Source organism: Phacochoerus africanus, chromosome 2 (genome assembly GCF_016906955.1).
Source record: "Phacochoerus africanus isolate WHEZ1 chromosome 2, ROS_Pafr_v1, whole genome shotgun sequence".
Classification (NCBI taxonomy): domain Eukaryota; kingdom Metazoa; phylum Chordata; class Mammalia; order Artiodactyla; family Suidae; genus Phacochoerus; species Phacochoerus africanus.
Genome location: NC_062545.1, coordinates 247,959,377 through 247,977,480, shown reverse-complemented (window position 1 = coordinate 247,977,480; position 18,104 = coordinate 247,959,377). Strand labels below are relative to the sequence as shown.

The following is an 18,104-nucleotide window of genomic DNA, read 5'->3' as shown; positions in this document are numbered from 1 at the left end:
GTTGGGTCTTCCTAATCCAGGAGCTAGGCTGCCTACATCTCAGATTATTATGGAACAAAAGCAGGCTTGAGTTTGAGCCTAGGCTTTGCAACACATCAGTTACCTGACTTTAGGCTTAAACTCTCTTGGTTTAAAAAAGGTAAGTTCCTTATCTTTAAAATGATAAAAACTGTGCAGTTCAAATGAGGTAATGCATGGGGAAAAACCTCACACACAGTTGCTGGTTTAGGAAGAGTGATCAGTACAATATCTTCTCCATCATATTTATCTTCCTGTATTATTTCTTCATTCCTCTACCTTTTCTCTCTTCTTCCCTTCCCTATTTCATTTCTTCTGTCTTTTCACTGGGTTCATGGAAAATTTCTACATTTGTACATTGATGAACTTGGACATATCATAGTAAAGAAATTATTATATTTTAAAAATTATTTGATTTATTACAAGTAAAAGAGAGAAGTAAAATGGAATGGGAAAACCAAACCATTCTGGTGGACTTTTTTCTGAGGGGGCTTTCTGGCTACCCAAGGCTTGAGCTACTCTTTTTTGTGCTAATCTCCATAATGTATGTGGTCATCCTCCTGGGCAATGGCACCCTTATTTTAATCAGCATCGTAGACTCCCACCTTCACACCCCTATGTACTTCTTCCTGGGGAACCTCTCCTTCCTGGACATCTGCTACACCACCACCTCCATTCCCTCTACGCTGGTGAGCTTCCTGTCAGAAAGGAAAACCATCTCCTTCTCTGGCTGTGCAATGCAGATGTTCCTGGGCTTGGCCATGGGGACAACAGAGTGTGTGCTCCTGGGCATGATGGCCTTTGACCGGTATGTGGCTATCTGCAACCCTCTGAGATATTCTGTCCTCATGAGCAAGGCTTCCTATGTGCCCATGGCAGCTGGGTCCTGGGTTGCAGGGGTTATCAACTCTGCTGTACAAACAGCATTTGTGGTACAATTGCCTTTCTGTAGGAATAATGTCATCAATCATTTCTCCTGTGAGATTCTGGCTGTCATGAAACTGGCCTGTGCTGACATCTCAGGCAATGAGTTCATCATGTTCGTGGCAACGACATTGTTCACATTGATGCCCCTGCTCTTGATTATCACGTCTTACTCATTAATCATTTCCAACATTCTGAAGATTCGCACTTCTGAGGGGCGAAGCAAAGTCTTCTCTACCTGCTCAGCTCACCTGACTGTGGTGATAATATTCTATGGAACCATTCTCTTCATGTACATGAAACCTAAGTCTAAAGAGACACTTACTTCGGATGACTTGGATGCCACTGACAAACTTATATCCATGTTCTATGGGGTGATGACTCCCATGGTGAATCCTTTAATCTACAGTCTTAGGAACAAGGATGTGAAGGAAGCAGTGCTACACCTATTTAACAGAAGGTTTTTTAGAAAGTGAGTGGGAAAAGTATTGGATTGTGAACACATTGTACATTGTTGAAATTTGAGAATTATGTTGGATATTTGGTTACTTCTTGTGCTTTCATGTATTATTTAAAAAAATTTTATAAAGACATAGCATTTCAAAATTATTGCATGCTCATTCTGAAGAATTTGCAAGGTACAGGACAGTAGCATTAGGAAAAGAGAGATATCACCTATTGTTCCAACATTAGGAGATGGCCGCTTTTGAAAAATATCTTTCATATTCTGTATGATTTACAGTATTGGAACTGGGCATTATATGCCTCTTTTGTTTTCTTTTCTATACAGCATTATTTCATAGGGAACACTTCATTAAATCTTTCAAAATAGTAAGTCTCTCCATTGTGAAAAAAGGTAATCAGAAAACTTCCAAACACTATACCCACATTTTCCATGGAATGTCTTATGTTGTAGATTCACATTAACCTCCAAATCACCCTAAGCCAGGATATACTATTTTCTTGCTCAGTATTTGGAGTTTTTTTTTTTTTTTTTTTTTTTTCCCCTGTGTAAATCTGAGAGCACTGAGCATTTGGGACTATTGAGGGAGTGGGTAAATGAGGCTTATGTGGGGGGGGGGGAGTCCTATGCAATCAATCAAGATGACCTTTTTATTTCCTTAAAAGTTTTTTCCAGCTTATATGTTAGCTTTAGCATAACAAAAATGTTGCAAAATTAAAACTAAGTTTGAAATCTGGTCTGCTGGTCTAGATAAAAATAGGGACAGGTGTTAGAAGGATGTCGTATCAGTGTGATTTAGAAGCAGCCAGATTTCTTTGATATCCTGAGGAAATTCCAGCTCTTTTCCAAGTCTCAGAAAATCCAAGCTCTTGCTATTTAGTGTAGATGTGCATTTATGTCCTCTTTTTTTCCTTTCTTGGCTTTCCTTCAGCATATTGGAGTTCCTGGGGAAGGGATCAGATCCTGTGCACCGCAGTTGTGATGTATGCCCGAGCTTTGGCAAAGCTGATGTGGGGATGGAACCTGTATCCTGGTGCTGCAGACAAGCTGTGGATCTCCTTGCACCACAGTGGGAATTCCTGCCTTTATGTCTTGTCTAGGTGTATCCGATTCACACCCTGACAACACAGACTGTAAAAACCTATCTGTTCTCACACATCAGCTCACAGAATCTTTTCTTGCCTAAGATTCCTGTAGATGGAGAACCTCTGAAGTCTATAGTTGGGCGTATTGTTTTTGATCTGTAGGCTATCTTGCATACTCAGACTCTGATTTTGTATTTTTTTTTTTTTGATTTTTGGCTTTTCTGGGGCCTCTCCCATGGCATATGGAGGTTCCCAGGCTAGGGGTCAAATCGGAGCTGTAGCCACCGGCCTACACCAGAGCCACAGCAACTCGGGATGCGAGCCGCAACCTACACCATAGCTCACGGCAACGCCGGTTCGTTAACCCACTGAGCAAGGTCAGGGATCAAACCCGCAACCTCATGGTTCCTAGTCGTATTCGTTAACCACTGAGCCACGACAGGAACTCCTGATTTTGTATTTTCTCACGGCTTGAGTCCAGCTGCTGCCATCAACTCTCTGGGATGACTGATCTAGGTGCTAGTCTTATTCCAGATTTATCCATTTCTGGTTAGACAATTGACTAAAGCAAGTAGAAGTTTTAGCGTGCATTTTTCTCCCAACAGGAAAACGCCAGAAGGGTTTTTCCCTTTCCAGGGTTGTAGAATGAAGATCTGAAGGAAAGAAAGCAAGTGACCTGTTTTGATGTCCCCGCATGTTCAAACTGGCAGGGCTAATCCACTATCATTATAATAGTGTCCTATGCTTATCTAATACTTGAGCCTCTAGAGGGTTTTTCCTTCTGAAAATTTCTTTGGAAAGATTTGCCTGTTTTTCCAATTTCACAGTTTTTCTTAGGATTTGTGATGTGGAAAACATTAAGTTTCCTGAGGATGCAGAGAAGGAATAATAACACCCCATGCTATCATTTAAATATCATAGTAAATGAAATAATTCCTTTCTGCTTAAAGCACCCAGACTGTATTCTGTCATTTGTAACTAAGCCCTGATTGACACTTATGGCGTATGGGGCCCTCTGAGCTTTGGTCTGTTTAGTTTCATCTTCTACCAACCCCCGTCTGCCTCTTCAGTGTTTAAGTTCCTGCGATACTGTGTTATTTTCTATTTTCCTGCATTCATTGTGCCATTTCTTGTCTTTCACCATTGATATTATTGCTTCCTCTTCTTAGAATGTCCTCGCCTATGTTACTTGTCTCTCAAATTCTTATAAACAAAGAATCAATTCAGATAGCACCTCTCCTGGAAATGATTTCTTGAATCTGAGTTGATTGTCCTTTATACTTCCTTAGGATACCATTTATATTGCAGAATTTTCCACCTTTTATTGAAACCATCTGATCGCAGGGGTATTTTTGTCATTACCTGTCGAATTCTTGAAGGTAGATACTGTTTCTTGGGCATTTTTATATTCAGAGATCCTTACCATGTGTTTCATTGAATAGATGTGTAATGAATTTCATGCAAACAAATGAGATTAAAAAATATAAGACACCTAATAGAAATGTTGGCAGAGGACATGAACACATAAAAAGTAAAATACCCCTATTTAAGACACACCAAATTTAAATATTGCTGGTGGTTGGAAGGGTCATTTGAAACATTAGTGAGATATTATTTTAAGTAGGCCCTTTAGACATCAAAAAATCTAAACTGTTGACAAAAAATATTAAGTGATTTAAGAGCAAGAGAAAAAATCAGCAACACCATAACACTGGTGGGAGCATAAAGTAGTGTTATCCTTTGGATTCATACAAATCTTCATGTATTTGACCCAGTTATTTGAATACCAGAATTCTATCCTATGAAATAATTTGATTTTATTTAGTTAAAAGTAAATTCAAAAAAGAAAGAAAGAAGAAATAACAAAAGAGAAGAAAAAAAGCATTGAAAATAGTCTGGTTTTAAGGTGCTTCAGTAGATGTTCGGGGGAGAGAGGAAATGCATTTTGCTTGAGTTATTATATTGTTTTATACTGAAGATCAGGCTCCTATTGGAAATATGGTTCTCACCAAGTTTTTAATTATAATTTATTTTCAGCTTCGTTGTTTATACCTCTTTGTATTGCTTGAGACTATCTTTTCTTGCCTTGCCTTACCTTCTTTTCCCTCCTTTTTCCTTCCTTTAAAATTTTTTTTTCTTTTACAGTGTGTAACACTTTTAGTGTTTTTACATTATAAATACATATTTATTCAAAAGTCAACATTTACCTTAAGCTAAATATATAAAGTGAACAGAAAAGTTGTATAGTAAATTGTCTTTTATACTTTGAAAATGGTGTGTGTATCTGTAAATGGTGTGCGTGTGTGTGTGTGTGTGTGTGTATCTGTGTGTGTGTCAGAGAGAGGCAGGGACCGGGGAGGGGGCAGAGAGAGAGAGAGGGAAACGAGAGAGGTATTGAGATATTGAGAGAGAATTCATCTGGGGAACCAGATGACGTACACAAGCCCCCTCCTGATTTTGTGTGTGAAGTGGAGTCATAGGCTTCCTGTAATTAGGCCTTTAGGGCTTTATTGTGAAGCCTCATAAGTTTTATACATATTTCTTCTCTGGAGCAATTTAAAGTTGTACATAGAGCTTTAGAGAAGTCCTTAGAATATTTAAAGTGTATGCAAAGCATGAAGCAGGTTCTTTATGTATTTATGGGTCTCCACAATGGGACAGTGTTTCAACATAAGCTCCAGGAGAAAATTGCCCTATTCCTAAAATTTATTGCTAAATATTAATTTTCCTGCTATTTTGAACTGTAAGAATCTAATGGTGTTTTATTTGAAGTAGGGGAATTTATCCTACTCATACCTGCAACAACCATGTTTCTGTAAATGTCAGCAAATCAATGAATTTCTATGGCAAAATAATTACTCACCAGTAGCTACCTCTTTAGAGGTTCAGCTGCTAGTAAGGAGTCATGAAGATTGGCTACAAGTAGAAGCAAGATAAAATATGTGTTGTTGCCGCAGTGTGAAAAGAGAGGCCATCTCTGGTTTGGGGGTAAGTTATTGCAAAGACAAGAAACAAAATTCACCAAGTGTAAGCAACTGTTGGACTGATGGGTTAAAGGTGTCAAGTTTGCGATTGAGGTGTTTTCCTCACTAAAGAGAGACTGAGTACTGGAAATGGAATTTAAGGGTCTATTCACTAAAATGTAGTAGGAGCAAAAGGGCTATGAGACCCGTAGAGCAGTTCTGCATAAGGAATTTGTCCAGCAGCTTTGGTTACTTTTTGCCAATGGGTAGCTTTTTATTGCCTTTCAAGGTGTTTGGACTTCTCTTACCAGCTTAACTAATTAAGGCTGACTACACAGTAGACAGTAGACTCTGTGTCCTGGAGTATAAAATTTATAACACGTATCCTTCCTGGTCCCCTAGCAACAACTGAGAACAAGGTAAACTATGTGCCAGGAACTGTGCTAGGGACTCATTACACAGAAGCAACATGTGAAGAAGAGACTATGACCAGTTTGGATTAAAAAAAAACCTGAACATAAATCATTTTCTGAGAAGTGAGAAAAGATAATTTACTAAAGAAGCGACTAGCCAGAAAGTCTTTGAACATTATTCTACTGTGTTTGCTTACAAAATTGATGAAAATTTGAATATTTGCTTTTCTATTATTAGGTTATAATTGTAAAAGTGAGTGATGTTTTTTCAATTCAATTTTTTTATCCTTTCAATTTTTATGGTATAGGTTTGCTGAAAATATTAAAATAGTCTCTGTCAAAAAAGTTAGCCATATTTTTAAGACAAGGAACATCCTGATGCTTCCTAAAACCCTATTTTTTTTAATAGAGTGAATTAAATCTTTTGAGTGATTTTTCCTTTTTAGCACTTAATTTGCTGGCATCCAAAGCATCCAAAAGTGTGATAAAGGATTACAGTCTTATACACTGTGATAAAATATATTAGGATTTGATTGTAAGCTAGAGATAATACCATTTATCAGAATACTGTGTGTGATCTGATTAAGCTTTTAAGCTACATATACCTGGCTTTGTGGAAAGACAATGATGACTAGTTCAGAAATGTAAAAAGACTCTAAAGAAGGAAGAATCATGAAAGAGAGGTGTAAAGCAAACCGCTAATGGTAGAAACCATTACTGTGGCAATTGTCTAATACAGACTGTCTCATTTAGTCTTATCAACGAATATGTGGTACAGGTGCTATCTTTATCTTCCTGCTATAGCCGGGTAAGGTGATGATCAGAAACATGTTCAGGCCACTCTGGTTAGTAAGGGGCGTAGGTGTCATTTAAAGCCTGCCTCCAAGGCCTGTGCTCTGGGTAGTACGTAGTGCAGCATGTGTTTGAAAGAATATCGAGTACCATGGAGTAGCTCATGGAAAAGGGTTTTTACAGAGATGATTTTTACACGTGTGAACATAATGTTCATTATTCAGTGAACTTCTCAAGTACCTAATGTCCTTTCGGGTCTCAAGTGGTTTATATCCTAGCCATGAAATTCTGAAAAATTCTAATAAAGTGCAAAGTACATGCCCAAGAGCTCTTTAGCTTAACTTTTATTTATATTGTGTGAATAGGTATTATAGACAGAAGGTTCAAAAATTTAAAAAGGTACTATACATATACAGCAAACAGCCTACCTTCCCTTTCTCTTAATAAACTATTCACTTCCTTGCCTAGAGATAACAAAACAATTTCTGTTTATTTTTTGAGAGATATGCTATGTGGGAGCAAAAATGTATGTGTGTACATACACACACACACACACACACACACACGCACACACACAGTCTTTTTTATATAGACGTTCACGTGCCATATGCACTTTTCTGAACCTTATTTCTCCACTTAATTGTCCTTGAAGACCTTTCCATATCAATGTACAAAAAACCCTTTATTCTTTTTGACAGCAGAATAGTATTTCATTATTTCAGCATCCACTTTTCATGGAAAATTAAATTGCTTCCACATCTGCTATTACAAACAATACTTGAATGAATTAATTTGTATATAGACCACTTTACACTTGCACCAGTGTAAATGTGTGATTACTACTTAGAAGTAAATCTATGGTCAAATGTTATACACATGCCTTTGTGATTTTGCTAAATGTTGTGAAATTGTCCTACACAGGGGATGTCCCAATTTGTGTGTCCACTAAGAATATAGAGGAGTGCCTGTCTCCTTACTCTATGGAGGCAAGGCCCTTGGAGATGAAACCAGGCCTGGTCCATGTGAAATATCAATACTTAGAGGATGGGTCACAATGATAGATATTAGGGCATTTTTTTTTGGAGTTCCCTGGGATTTTGATCACTGAGTTTCTTAAACACCTGTTTCAGCCTTTTCAGTACTTTAGCAAATAGAATAATGATATGCCAATGAACAATAATAGTTACAATTCATATATACATATGCATGTATATAGCTAATGTATATTTTTGATTCTTCTAAATTTATTTGTTTGATTATTCTAAATTATCCCAGTAACATTTGAGAACTGGAGGATGGGGATAGAAATGGTGGAATAAAGTATTCATATAGTTCTATCCCTTTTTTTTGTGTTTGAGGGAGGGATAATTTAGGAGATTAGAGTGCACTCTAGTGGAAAATAGTTAATTTTTATGAGCAAATGGTTGAGTCTGTAAGTTAAATTATGGGAGTAGAGAAAGAAGGTACCTAACCACTTATGGAATGGAAAATATGAGCAATGTGTAAGTTAAGGCAAATAAATAGTGAATGACAACTTAATAAGCCAGCAGAAATAAGGAAGTAGGAAGTATAAATAATAAAAATAAAGTATATGGAAGGAAAAAATGAAGTACATTTATGATTATATTCTGAAGTAAATGGGTTGAATATGCTTATAAAAGAAGAGGCTGTAAAAAATGGATTAACAACTTAAACCTAGATATATGTTATTTATAACTAGTGTACTTTGAACAAGGTGAAAAGTAAAGTTGAAAATAAAGGGATGCAGAAAGAGATAGCAGGCAAAAACAAACTAAAAGTGTGTACACACAGTATTACTCAGGATTGTAACAGAAATATCATAGAAGTGGAATTTAAATTAAAAAATGTGATAAAGATAGATTAATTAATGATAACATTCACAATTTATGAAGATTATCAGCCGTAAACAGGTAACAACACAGAATCTAAACATATAAACACAGAATCTAAACATATAAAAACTAAACAACACAGAATCTAAACATATAAAAACTTAGATGTGAAAGTAAAAATTGATTATTAATATGTGTATTTAATTGATTAAAACAATGGCAGAAAATAATCTCAAAAATTTGAATAGTACAATCAGTACTTGATTGTATGTCTCTCCATATACTTACATTATGTGCTTTTATATAAAACCAGAAATCCCCCCAAAGAAAATTAACATTTTTTGTTAACATATATTAACATATATCAAGTAATTGGCTGCCAAAATGCATAACAATAGAATTAAAGGTCATATTCTTTTATCATAATACATTGGATATAATAAATTGGAACAAAAATATCTACTTATTAGGTACGTGTATCTAGACAACCCTTGGTTCAAAGAGGAATGAAAAGAAAAAAATTAGCTGGTAACCAATAACAAAATTTCATATCAAAACATAAGTCTATAATAAAACAGAAGTTTTTTAAGTGCCTTAGAACTAGAAAGAGGAAAAAGATAAAATATTAAAGAATTCTATTTTCACTTCGTATAATTATAAAACTCTGAGTAAGCTTAAAGAAATTTACAAAGACAAAAACTCGAGTTAATGAAATAGAAAAAAAAAAAAGCAGAAAGGATAAATCTATCCAAAGTCTTTAAAAAATTTTTTTGGAGAAGACCTAAATTTTTTTTGGAGAAGGATATTTTGGGAAAACCTCTTAGGAGACTAAAAAAGAAAGGAATCAATTAAGGATAGTAATGAGAAAGGACATAGGACTTCTCTTTAAGGGATACGCAAAATTATAAAGATTAAATGCAACTCCTTGATGATACTTTTGTTGTCATAGAAACAAATAATTTCCCAGAAAAGTCTATAGTACCAAAATAAACTGCTTTCAAATCACCATGTTGAAATTGTTCTTCTTTCTGACTAATCACCGTTTTTTGTCTGATGTTCTTTTGAAATTTTAGTATTGTTAATTAGATTACAAGATATTCTAGCCTATGAGTCAAACTCTTTGCAAAGTAACAATGCAGAGCTTGTATTCTGCAGCCGTATGGTTTAGGCTTAAGTTCTGGTTCTAACATTCGTTTAGCTATATGACCTTCACCTGAAGCAAATAAATTTTCTGTGCCTTATTTTGCTCTTCTTTATAAGGAGGATGCTATTGCTAATAATAACAGTAATTGCCTAAGAAGGTTGCTATTCAGTCAGACTAAATTAGGTAATGCACAAAGAAAACAATTAGTAGAGTAAGAAATGTTAGTCTTTTTTTGCCTTTGATTTATTCATTTACACACAAATGTTTCTGAGCATCTATTTCTGTATGTATTCTGTTGTAGATACTAGGACTGTGGAAGTAAGAAAAAGTAGCTGCCTTAATAAAGTTTACATGCTATTGGGCAAGCCAGATAATAAATATGACAGTATAATTTAGAAGAGTGATGGATTCATTGATATACCATGTGGTGTCTTCTGGCCAATAAAAATATTTATTCTTCAGTTACACACGGTAAAACACTCGTATTAATTATAACCTGAAATTAGCTCTTGTGATGAGAAATATGACAAAAGCTCAGGCTTCAACAAGGAAGATTTATGTTTGGATCTTAACTCTGTTCCATACTTACCTTTAGTCAAGTTTACTTCAGATTTCCGCTTTGATTTATTTAATTGTAATATGTGGCTAATAATAATTGTCTCCTAGAACTGTGATGAGCCTGAATAAATTACTTGACATATTGCTTGTAGCTTGAAATTAGTTTCTCTTCTCTTCCCTCTCTCTCTTCATACCTTATTCTCTTCAGTCTGCTTTTCTTTGTTTTCTTCTTTAGTCCTTTCCATTTTGTGTGTGTGTGTGTTTTTTTTTGTTTTAAATGGAAGTATATGATGCTTGTGCATTCATAAACATTTAAAAGTAATCATAGTAGAAGACATATTTTATCTTTACATATTCTACTATATTGCAGGTAAAAGAGAAACAATAAAATGGAATGGGAAAACCAAACCATTCTGGTGGAATTTTTTCTGAGGGGGCTTTCTGGCTACCCAAGGCTTGAGCTACTCTTTTTTGTGCTAATCTCCATAATGTATGTGGTCATCCTCCTGGGCAATGGCACCCTTATTTTAATCAGCATCGTAGACTCCCACCTTCACACCCCTATGTACTTCTTCCTGGGGAACCTCTCCTTCCTGGACATCTGCTACACCACCACCTCCATTCCCTCTACGCTGGTGAGCTTCCTGTCAGAAAGGAAAACCATCTCCTTCTCTGGCTGTGCAATGCAGATGTTCCTGGGCTTGGCCATGGGGACAACAGAGTGTGTGCTCCTGGGCATGATGGCCTTTGACCGGTATGTGGCTATCTGCAACCCTCTGAGATATTCTGTCCTCATGAGCAAGGCTTCCTATGTGCCCATGGCAGCTGGGTCCTGGGTTGCAGGGGTTATCAACTCTGCTGTACAAACAGCATTTGTGGTACAGTTGCCTTTCTGTAGGAATAATGTCATCAATCATTTCTCCTGTGAGATTCTGGCTGTCATGAAACTGGCCTGTGCTGACATCTCAGGCAATGAGTTCATCATGCTTGTGGCCACGACATTGTTCATATTGATGCCCTTGTTGTTTATCATTATCTCTTACACATTAATTATTGTCAGCATCCTGAAGATTCGCACTTCTGAGGGACGAAGCAAAGTCTTCTCTACCTGCTCAGCTCACCTGACTGTGGTGATAATATTCTATGGAACCATTCTCTTCATGTACATGAAACCTAAGTCTAAAGAGACACTTACTTCGGATGACTTGGATGCCACTGACAAACTTATATCCATGTTCTATGGGGTGATGACTCCCATGGTGAATCCTTTAATCTACAGTCTTAGGAACAAGGATGTGAAGGAAGCAGTGCTACACCTATTTAACAGAAGGTTTTTTAGAAAGTGAGTGGGAAAAGTATTGGATTGTGAACACATTGTACATTGTTGAAATTTGAGAATTATGTTGGATATTTGGTTACTTCTTGTGCTTTCATGTATTATTTAAAAAATTTTATAATGACATAGCATTTCAAAATTATTGCATGCTCATTCTGAAGAATTTGCAAGGTATAGGACAGTAGCATTAGGAAAAGAGAGATATCACCTATTGTTCCAACATTAGGAGATGGCCGCTTTTGAAAAATATCTTTCATATTCTGTATGATTTACAGTATTGGAACTGGGCATTATATGCCTCTTTTGTTTTCTTTTCTATACAGCATTATTTCATAGGGAACACTTCATTAAATCTTTCAAAATAGTAAGTCTCTCCATTGTGAAAAAAGGTAATCAGAAAACTTCCAAACACTATACCCACATTTTCCATGGAATGTCTTATGTTGTAGATTCACATTAACCTCCAAATCACCCTAAGCCAGGATATACTATTTTCTTGCTCAGTATTTGGAGTTTTTTTTTTTTTTTTTTTTCCCTGTGTAAATCTGAGAGCACTGAGCATTTGGGACTATTGAGGGAGTGGGTAAATGAGGCTTATGGGGGGGGGGGAGTCCTATGCAATCAATCAAGATGACCTTTTTATTTCCTTAAAAGTTTTTTCCAGCTTATATGTTAGCTTTAGCATAACAAAAATGTTGCAAAATTAAAACTAAGTTTGAAATCTGGTCTGCTGGTCTAGATAAAAATAGGGACAGGTGTTAGAGGGATGTCGTATCAGTGTGATTTAGAAGCAGCCAGATTTCTTTGATATCCTGAGGAAATTCCAGCTCTTTTCCAAGTCTCAGAATATCCAAGCTCTTGATATTTAGTGTAGATGTGCATTTATGTCCTCTTTTTTTCCTTTCTTGGCTTTCCTTCAGCATATTGGAGTTCCTGGGGAAGGGATCAGATCCTGTGCACCGCAGTTGTGATGTATGCCCGAGCTTTGGCAAAGCTGATGTGGGGATGGAACCTGTATCCTGGTGCTGCAGACAAGCTGTGGATCTCCTTGCACCACAGTGGGAATTCCTGCATTTATGTCTTATCTCTGTTACTAACTAGCTTTGTGCTCCTAGTGCTATGAGGAAGCACAATGGTGACATTATCTTGATTTTTCCTTGTTTTTCTCCTCAAAGTTTTACTCCATCTGAAGAATACTTCTAATTCACAGCCCAAGATGAATAAGAAAGTGTGTTTAGGAGTGAGCCATGTTCTAGAAAATCCATTTGGCTGGTTACATTTATATTGACGGATCTTTAAGTTCAGAGGATGTTGAGCATAAACATTTTACCTGGAGAAATAAGAATTAAATATTTGCGGAATTTGGGGCATATTCATCTTAGTTTTTCAAGTTTACTGTTTAATTTTAGTAGAAGGACTATGAAACAGGCATGTCCTATATTTAGTTACCTCTAGCTTCTATCATTGTTATTCACAGATCAAATCTGATGGCAAAGGCTGAGACCACTGGTGTATCCGATTCACACCCTGACAACACAGACTGTAAAAATCTATCTGTTCTCACACACCAGCTCACAGAACCTTTTCTTCCCTAAGATTCCTGTAGGTGGAGAACCTCTGAAGTCTGTAGTCAGGCATGTTGTGTTTGACCTGTAGGCTATCTTGCATACTCAGAGTCTGATTTTGTATTTTCTCATGGCTTGAGTCCAGCTGCTGCCATCAACTCTCTGGGATGACTGATCTAGGTGCTAGTCTTATTCCAGATTTATCCATTTCTGGTTAGACAATTGACTAAAGCAAGTAGAAGTTTTAGCGTGCATTTTTCTCCCAACAGGAAAACGCCAGAAGGGTTTTTCCCTTTCCAGGGTTGTAGAATGAAGATCTGAAGGAAAGAAAGCAAGTGACCTGTTTTGATGTCCCCGCATGTTCAAACTGGCAGGGCTAATCCACTATCATTATAATAGTGTCCTATGCTTATCTAATACTTGAGCCTCTAGAGGGTTTTTCCTTCTGAAAATTTCTTTGGAAAGATTTGCCTGTTTTTCCAATTTCACAGTTTTTCTTAGGATTTGTGATGTGGAAAACATTAAGTCTCCTGAGGATGCTGAGAAGGAATAATAACACCCTATGCTATCATTTAAATATCGTAGTAAATGAAATAATTCCTTTCTGCTTAAAGCACCCAGACTGTATTCTGTCATTTGTAACTAAGCCCTGATTGACACTCATGGCGTATGGGGCCCTCTGAGCTTTGGTCTGTTTAGTTTCATCTTCTACCAACCCCCGTCTGCCTCTTCAGTGTTTAAGTTCCTGCGATACTGAGTTATTTTCTATTTTCCTGCATTCATTGTGCCATTTCTTGTCTTTCACCATTGATATTAGTGCTTCCTCTTTTTAGAATGTCCTCGCCTATGTTACTTGTCTCTCAAATTCTTATAAACAAAGAATCAATTCAGATAGCACCTCTCCTGGAAATGATTTCTTGAATCTGAGTTGATTGTCCTTTATACTTCCTTAGCATACCATTTATATTGCAGAATTTTCCACCTTTTATTGAAACCATCTGATCGCAGGGGTATTTTTGTCACTACCTGTCGAATTCTTGAAGGTAGATACTGTTTCTTGGGCATTTTTACATTCACAGAGATTCTAACTGTGAGCTTCATGGAGTACGTGAGCAATGAATTTCAAGCAAATGGAGGTGATCGGAAAATATACAAATACATAATACAATTATTGGTAGAGGAAATAAGTGCACAATACATAAATAGGAAAATATACCTATTTAAGATACAGAAAAATTAAATATATTTGGTAGTTTGTATTGTCATTTGGAATAATAGTGACATACCATTTTAAGCTCTTTGGATTAGAAAAAATCGAAACTGTTGACAAAATCCAGTTATGTTAAGAGCTAGAGAAAAATCAGCAACACCATAACACTGGTGGGAGCATAAAGTATTATTATCCTTTGAATTCATGCAAATCTTCATTTATTTTGATCCATTGATTTCACTACTAGATTTCTATTCTAACAAAATAATTTGAACTTACTTTGTTAAAAGTTAATTTAAAAAATAAAGATAAGAAATAAATGATAAAAAAGAGAAGAAAAAAAGCAGTCAATGAGTCCAGGCTTAAGGTAATTCAGTGGATGCTCAGAAGAAAGGAGGAAATGAGTTTAGCCTGAGTTATTATATTTTTTATAATGAAGATCAAGTTGCTTTTAGAACTATGAATATGACCAAGTTTAATTATAATTTATTTTCAGCTTTGTTCTTTACACCTCTATGTATCGTCTGAGGATGTCTTGCCTTGCCTTACCTTCTTTACCCTCCTATTTCCTTCCTTCACAAAATTTTTCTTTTTCTTTTACAGTGTTTATAGCAGAATGTTTACAATATGAATATGTTTATTCAAAAGTCAACATTTACTATAACAGAAAAATTGCGCAGTAAATAATCATTTATACTTCAAATGGCGTGTGTGTGTCTAAGTGTGTGTAAGAGATAGACAGGTGTGTGGGGGAGAGAAAGATTGAGAGAGCTTGTGAGAGAATTCAGCTGGGGAAACTGATGACATACACAAGCCCCCTCCTGATTTTGTATGTGAAGTGGAGTCATAGGCTTCCTGTAATTAGGTCTTTCGGGCTTTATTTCTGAAGTCTCATAAGTTTTATACGTATTTCGTCTCTGAAGCAATTTAAAGTTGTACATATTGCTTTAGAGAAGTCCTTGAGAACATTTAAATTGTGTCCAAAGCCTGAAGCAGGTTCTTCAGGTGTTTGCAGGTCTTAACAATGGGGTAGTGTTTCAATGTAGGCTCCGTGGGCAAATCGCCCTATTCCTAAAATTTATTGCTAAATGTTAATTTCCCTGCTATTTTGAACTAGAAATCTAATGGTGCTTTATTTGTAGTAGAGGAATTTATCCTAGTTATCATACCTGCAGCAACCATGTTTCTATAAATGTCAACAAATCAACGAATTTCTGTAGCATAATGATTACAAGCCAATAGCTGCCTCTTTAGAGGTTCAGCTGCTAGTAAGGAGTCATGAAGATTGGCTGCAGGTAGAAAAGCAAGATAGAAATATCTGTTGTTGCTGCAGTGAGAAAAGAGAGGCCATCTCTGGTTTGGGGGTAAGTTATTGCAAAGACAAGAAACAAAATTCACCAAGTGTAAGCAACTGTTGGACTGATGCGTTAAAGGTGTCAAGTTTGCAATTGAGGTGTTTTCCTCACTAAAGAGAGACTGAGTACTGGAAATGGAATTTAAGGGTCTATTCACTAAGATGTAGTAGGAACAAAAGAGCTCTGAGACTCGTAGAGCAGTTCTGCATAAAAAGGCATCTGAGCAACAAACTGAAAGGAATTTTCCCAGCAGGTACGATTATGTTTTGCCAAAGGGTAGCTTTTTAGCACATCACAAAGTATTTGGAAGTCTCTTATCACTTTTAGCTAATTAAGACTCACTACACAGTAGACAGTAGACTCTGTATCCTAAGGTATAAAATTGATAACCTAACAAATATGTCTTTCCTGGTCCCTTAGCGACAGCTGAGAACAAGGTGAACTATGCGACAGGTACTGTGCTAGGAACTCTTTATACAAAAGTAGCATGTGAGGAAGAAACTATGACCAATTTGGATTAAAAAAAAAAGAAGAACGTGGGAGTTCCTGTTGTGGCTCAGCAGAAAAGAAACCAACTAGTATCCATGAGGCTGTGGGTTCAATCCCTGGCCCCACTCAGTGGGTTAAGGATCTGGCATTGCTGTGAGCTGTGGTGTAGGTTGCAGATATGGCTCAGATCCCACGTTGCAGGGGCTGTGGCGTACGTCGGCAGCTGTAGATCTGATTTGACCCCTAACCTGGGAATCTTCATATGCTAAACCTGTGGCCCTAAAAAAAAGATAATAAAACAAAAAACCCAAATCCTGAACATAATCCTATCCTGAGATCTGAAAAAAGATAATTTACCAAAGCAGAGGATAGCCAGAAAGAGAACTTCTTGAACATTATTGTACAAAATTGATGACTATTTGAATATTTACTTTTCTATTATAGGTTATAATTATAAAAGTGATATTTCCTTTCAATTTTTATGGTATAGGTATGCTTAAAATGTTAAAATTGTCTGTCAAAAAAGCCATATTTTTAAGACAAGGAACATCCTGATGCTTCCTAAAACCCTATTTTTTTTTAATAGAGTGAATTAAATCTTTTGAGTGATTTTTCCTTTTTAGCACTTAATTTGCTGGCATCCAAAGCATCCAAAAGTGTGATAAAGGATTACAGTCTTATACACTGTGATAAAATATATTAGGATTTGATTGTAAGCTAGAGATAATACCATTTATCAGAATACTGTGTGTGATCTGATTAAGCTTTTAAGCTACATATACCTGGCTTTGTGGAAAGACAATGATGACTAGTTCAGAAATGTAAAAAGACTCTAAAGAAGGAAGAATCATGAAAGAGAGGTGTAAAGCAAACCGCTAATGGTAGAAACCATTACTGTGGCAATTGTCTAATATGGACTGTCTCATTTAGTCTTATCAACGAATATGTGGTACAGGTGCTATCTTTATCTTCCTGCTATAGCCGGGTAAGGTGATGATCAGAAACATGTTCAGGCCACTCTGGTTAGTAAGGGGCGTAGGTGTCATTTAAAGCCTGCCTCCAAGGCCTGTGCTCTGGGTAGTACGTAGTGCAGCATGTGTTTGAAAGAATATCCAGTAGCATGGAGGTAGCTTGCCGCCTCCAGCGCTGCAGGGCAACTGGAGATCCTGGAAGAGGGACGGCACAGCATAACAAAGCACAGAAGACTCTTACATTTAGAAAAGTGGGGGACCAGGAGGCACTCTGTTCCGCAGAACAAAGGTGCCTAGGTTTTACCCCACATGCCTTTTATTAGGAAAGGTGACGTAGGTTAATGAGCAAAATCAGGTATGGTTAATGACAAAGCTATCTCTTAGTGGTTGTGCTTTTGCAGGTGTGCCGAATTTGTTTACTGCTTTGTTCAGAGTTTCAATGGTTTCCAACAGTAGCTCATGGAAAAGGGTTTTTACAGAGATGATTTTTACACGTGTGAACATAATGTTCATTATTCAGTGAATTTCTCAAGTACCTAATGTCCTTTGGGGTCTCAAGTGGTTTATACCCTAGCCATGAAATTCTGAAAAATCCTAATAAAGTGCAAAGTTTATACAAAGCATCATAATGTTGAGAGCTGGGCATAGAGATGAGGTTAGGAAGTTCCTGTTGTGGCTCAGTGGTAAGGAGCCAGACTAGTATCTAGGAGGATGTGGATTCAATCCCTGGCCTCGCTCAGCGGTTTAGGGGATCTGGCATTGCTGTGAGCTGTAGTGTAGGTCTCAAATGCAGCTGGCTCAGATCTGGTGTTGCTACGTGCCTTTGGCTGTGGCTGGCAACTTTAGCTCTGATTTGACCCTTAGACTGAGAACTTCCATATGTTCTAAAAGGGAAAAAAAAAATATGAGAAAGAGAGAGATGAGGTTAGAATAGGGAAATCAAGTTGTGTTTGAGGTGATTCTGA

General features: G+C 36.8%; 2 protein-coding genes across 2 annotated transcripts; both read left to right on the top strand.

The window, feature by feature from the left end:
* The first annotated feature begins 461 nt into the window (after nt 1–461).
* On the top strand, nt 462–1,418 carry LOC125121324 (olfactory receptor 13C9). The gene has a single exon (XM_047769572.1). The coding sequence runs from the start codon at nt 462–464 to the stop codon at nt 1,416–1,418; it is 957 nt and encodes a 318-aa protein (XP_047625528.1).
* Nucleotides 1,419–10,519: 9,101 nt separating this feature from the next.
* Nucleotides 10,520–11,581, top strand: LOC125121322 (olfactory receptor 13C2). Its single transcript, XM_047769571.1, has one exon. The coding sequence runs from the start codon at nt 10,603–10,605 to the stop codon at nt 11,557–11,559; it is 957 nt and encodes a 318-aa protein (XP_047625527.1). The 5' UTR covers nt 10,520–10,602; the 3' UTR covers nt 11,560–11,581.
* The last annotated feature ends 6,523 nt before the right edge of the window (nt 11,582–18,104 follow it).

Excerpts from the sequence above, each read along its gene's own strand:
- LOC125121322 (XM_047769571.1), top strand. The coding sequence starts at position 10,603 with ATGGAATGGGAAAACCAAACCATTCTGGTGGAATTTTTTCTGAGGGGG.
- LOC125121324 (XM_047769572.1), top strand. The coding sequence starts at position 462 with ATGGAATGGGAAAACCAAACCATTCTGGTGGACTTTTTTCTGAGGGGG.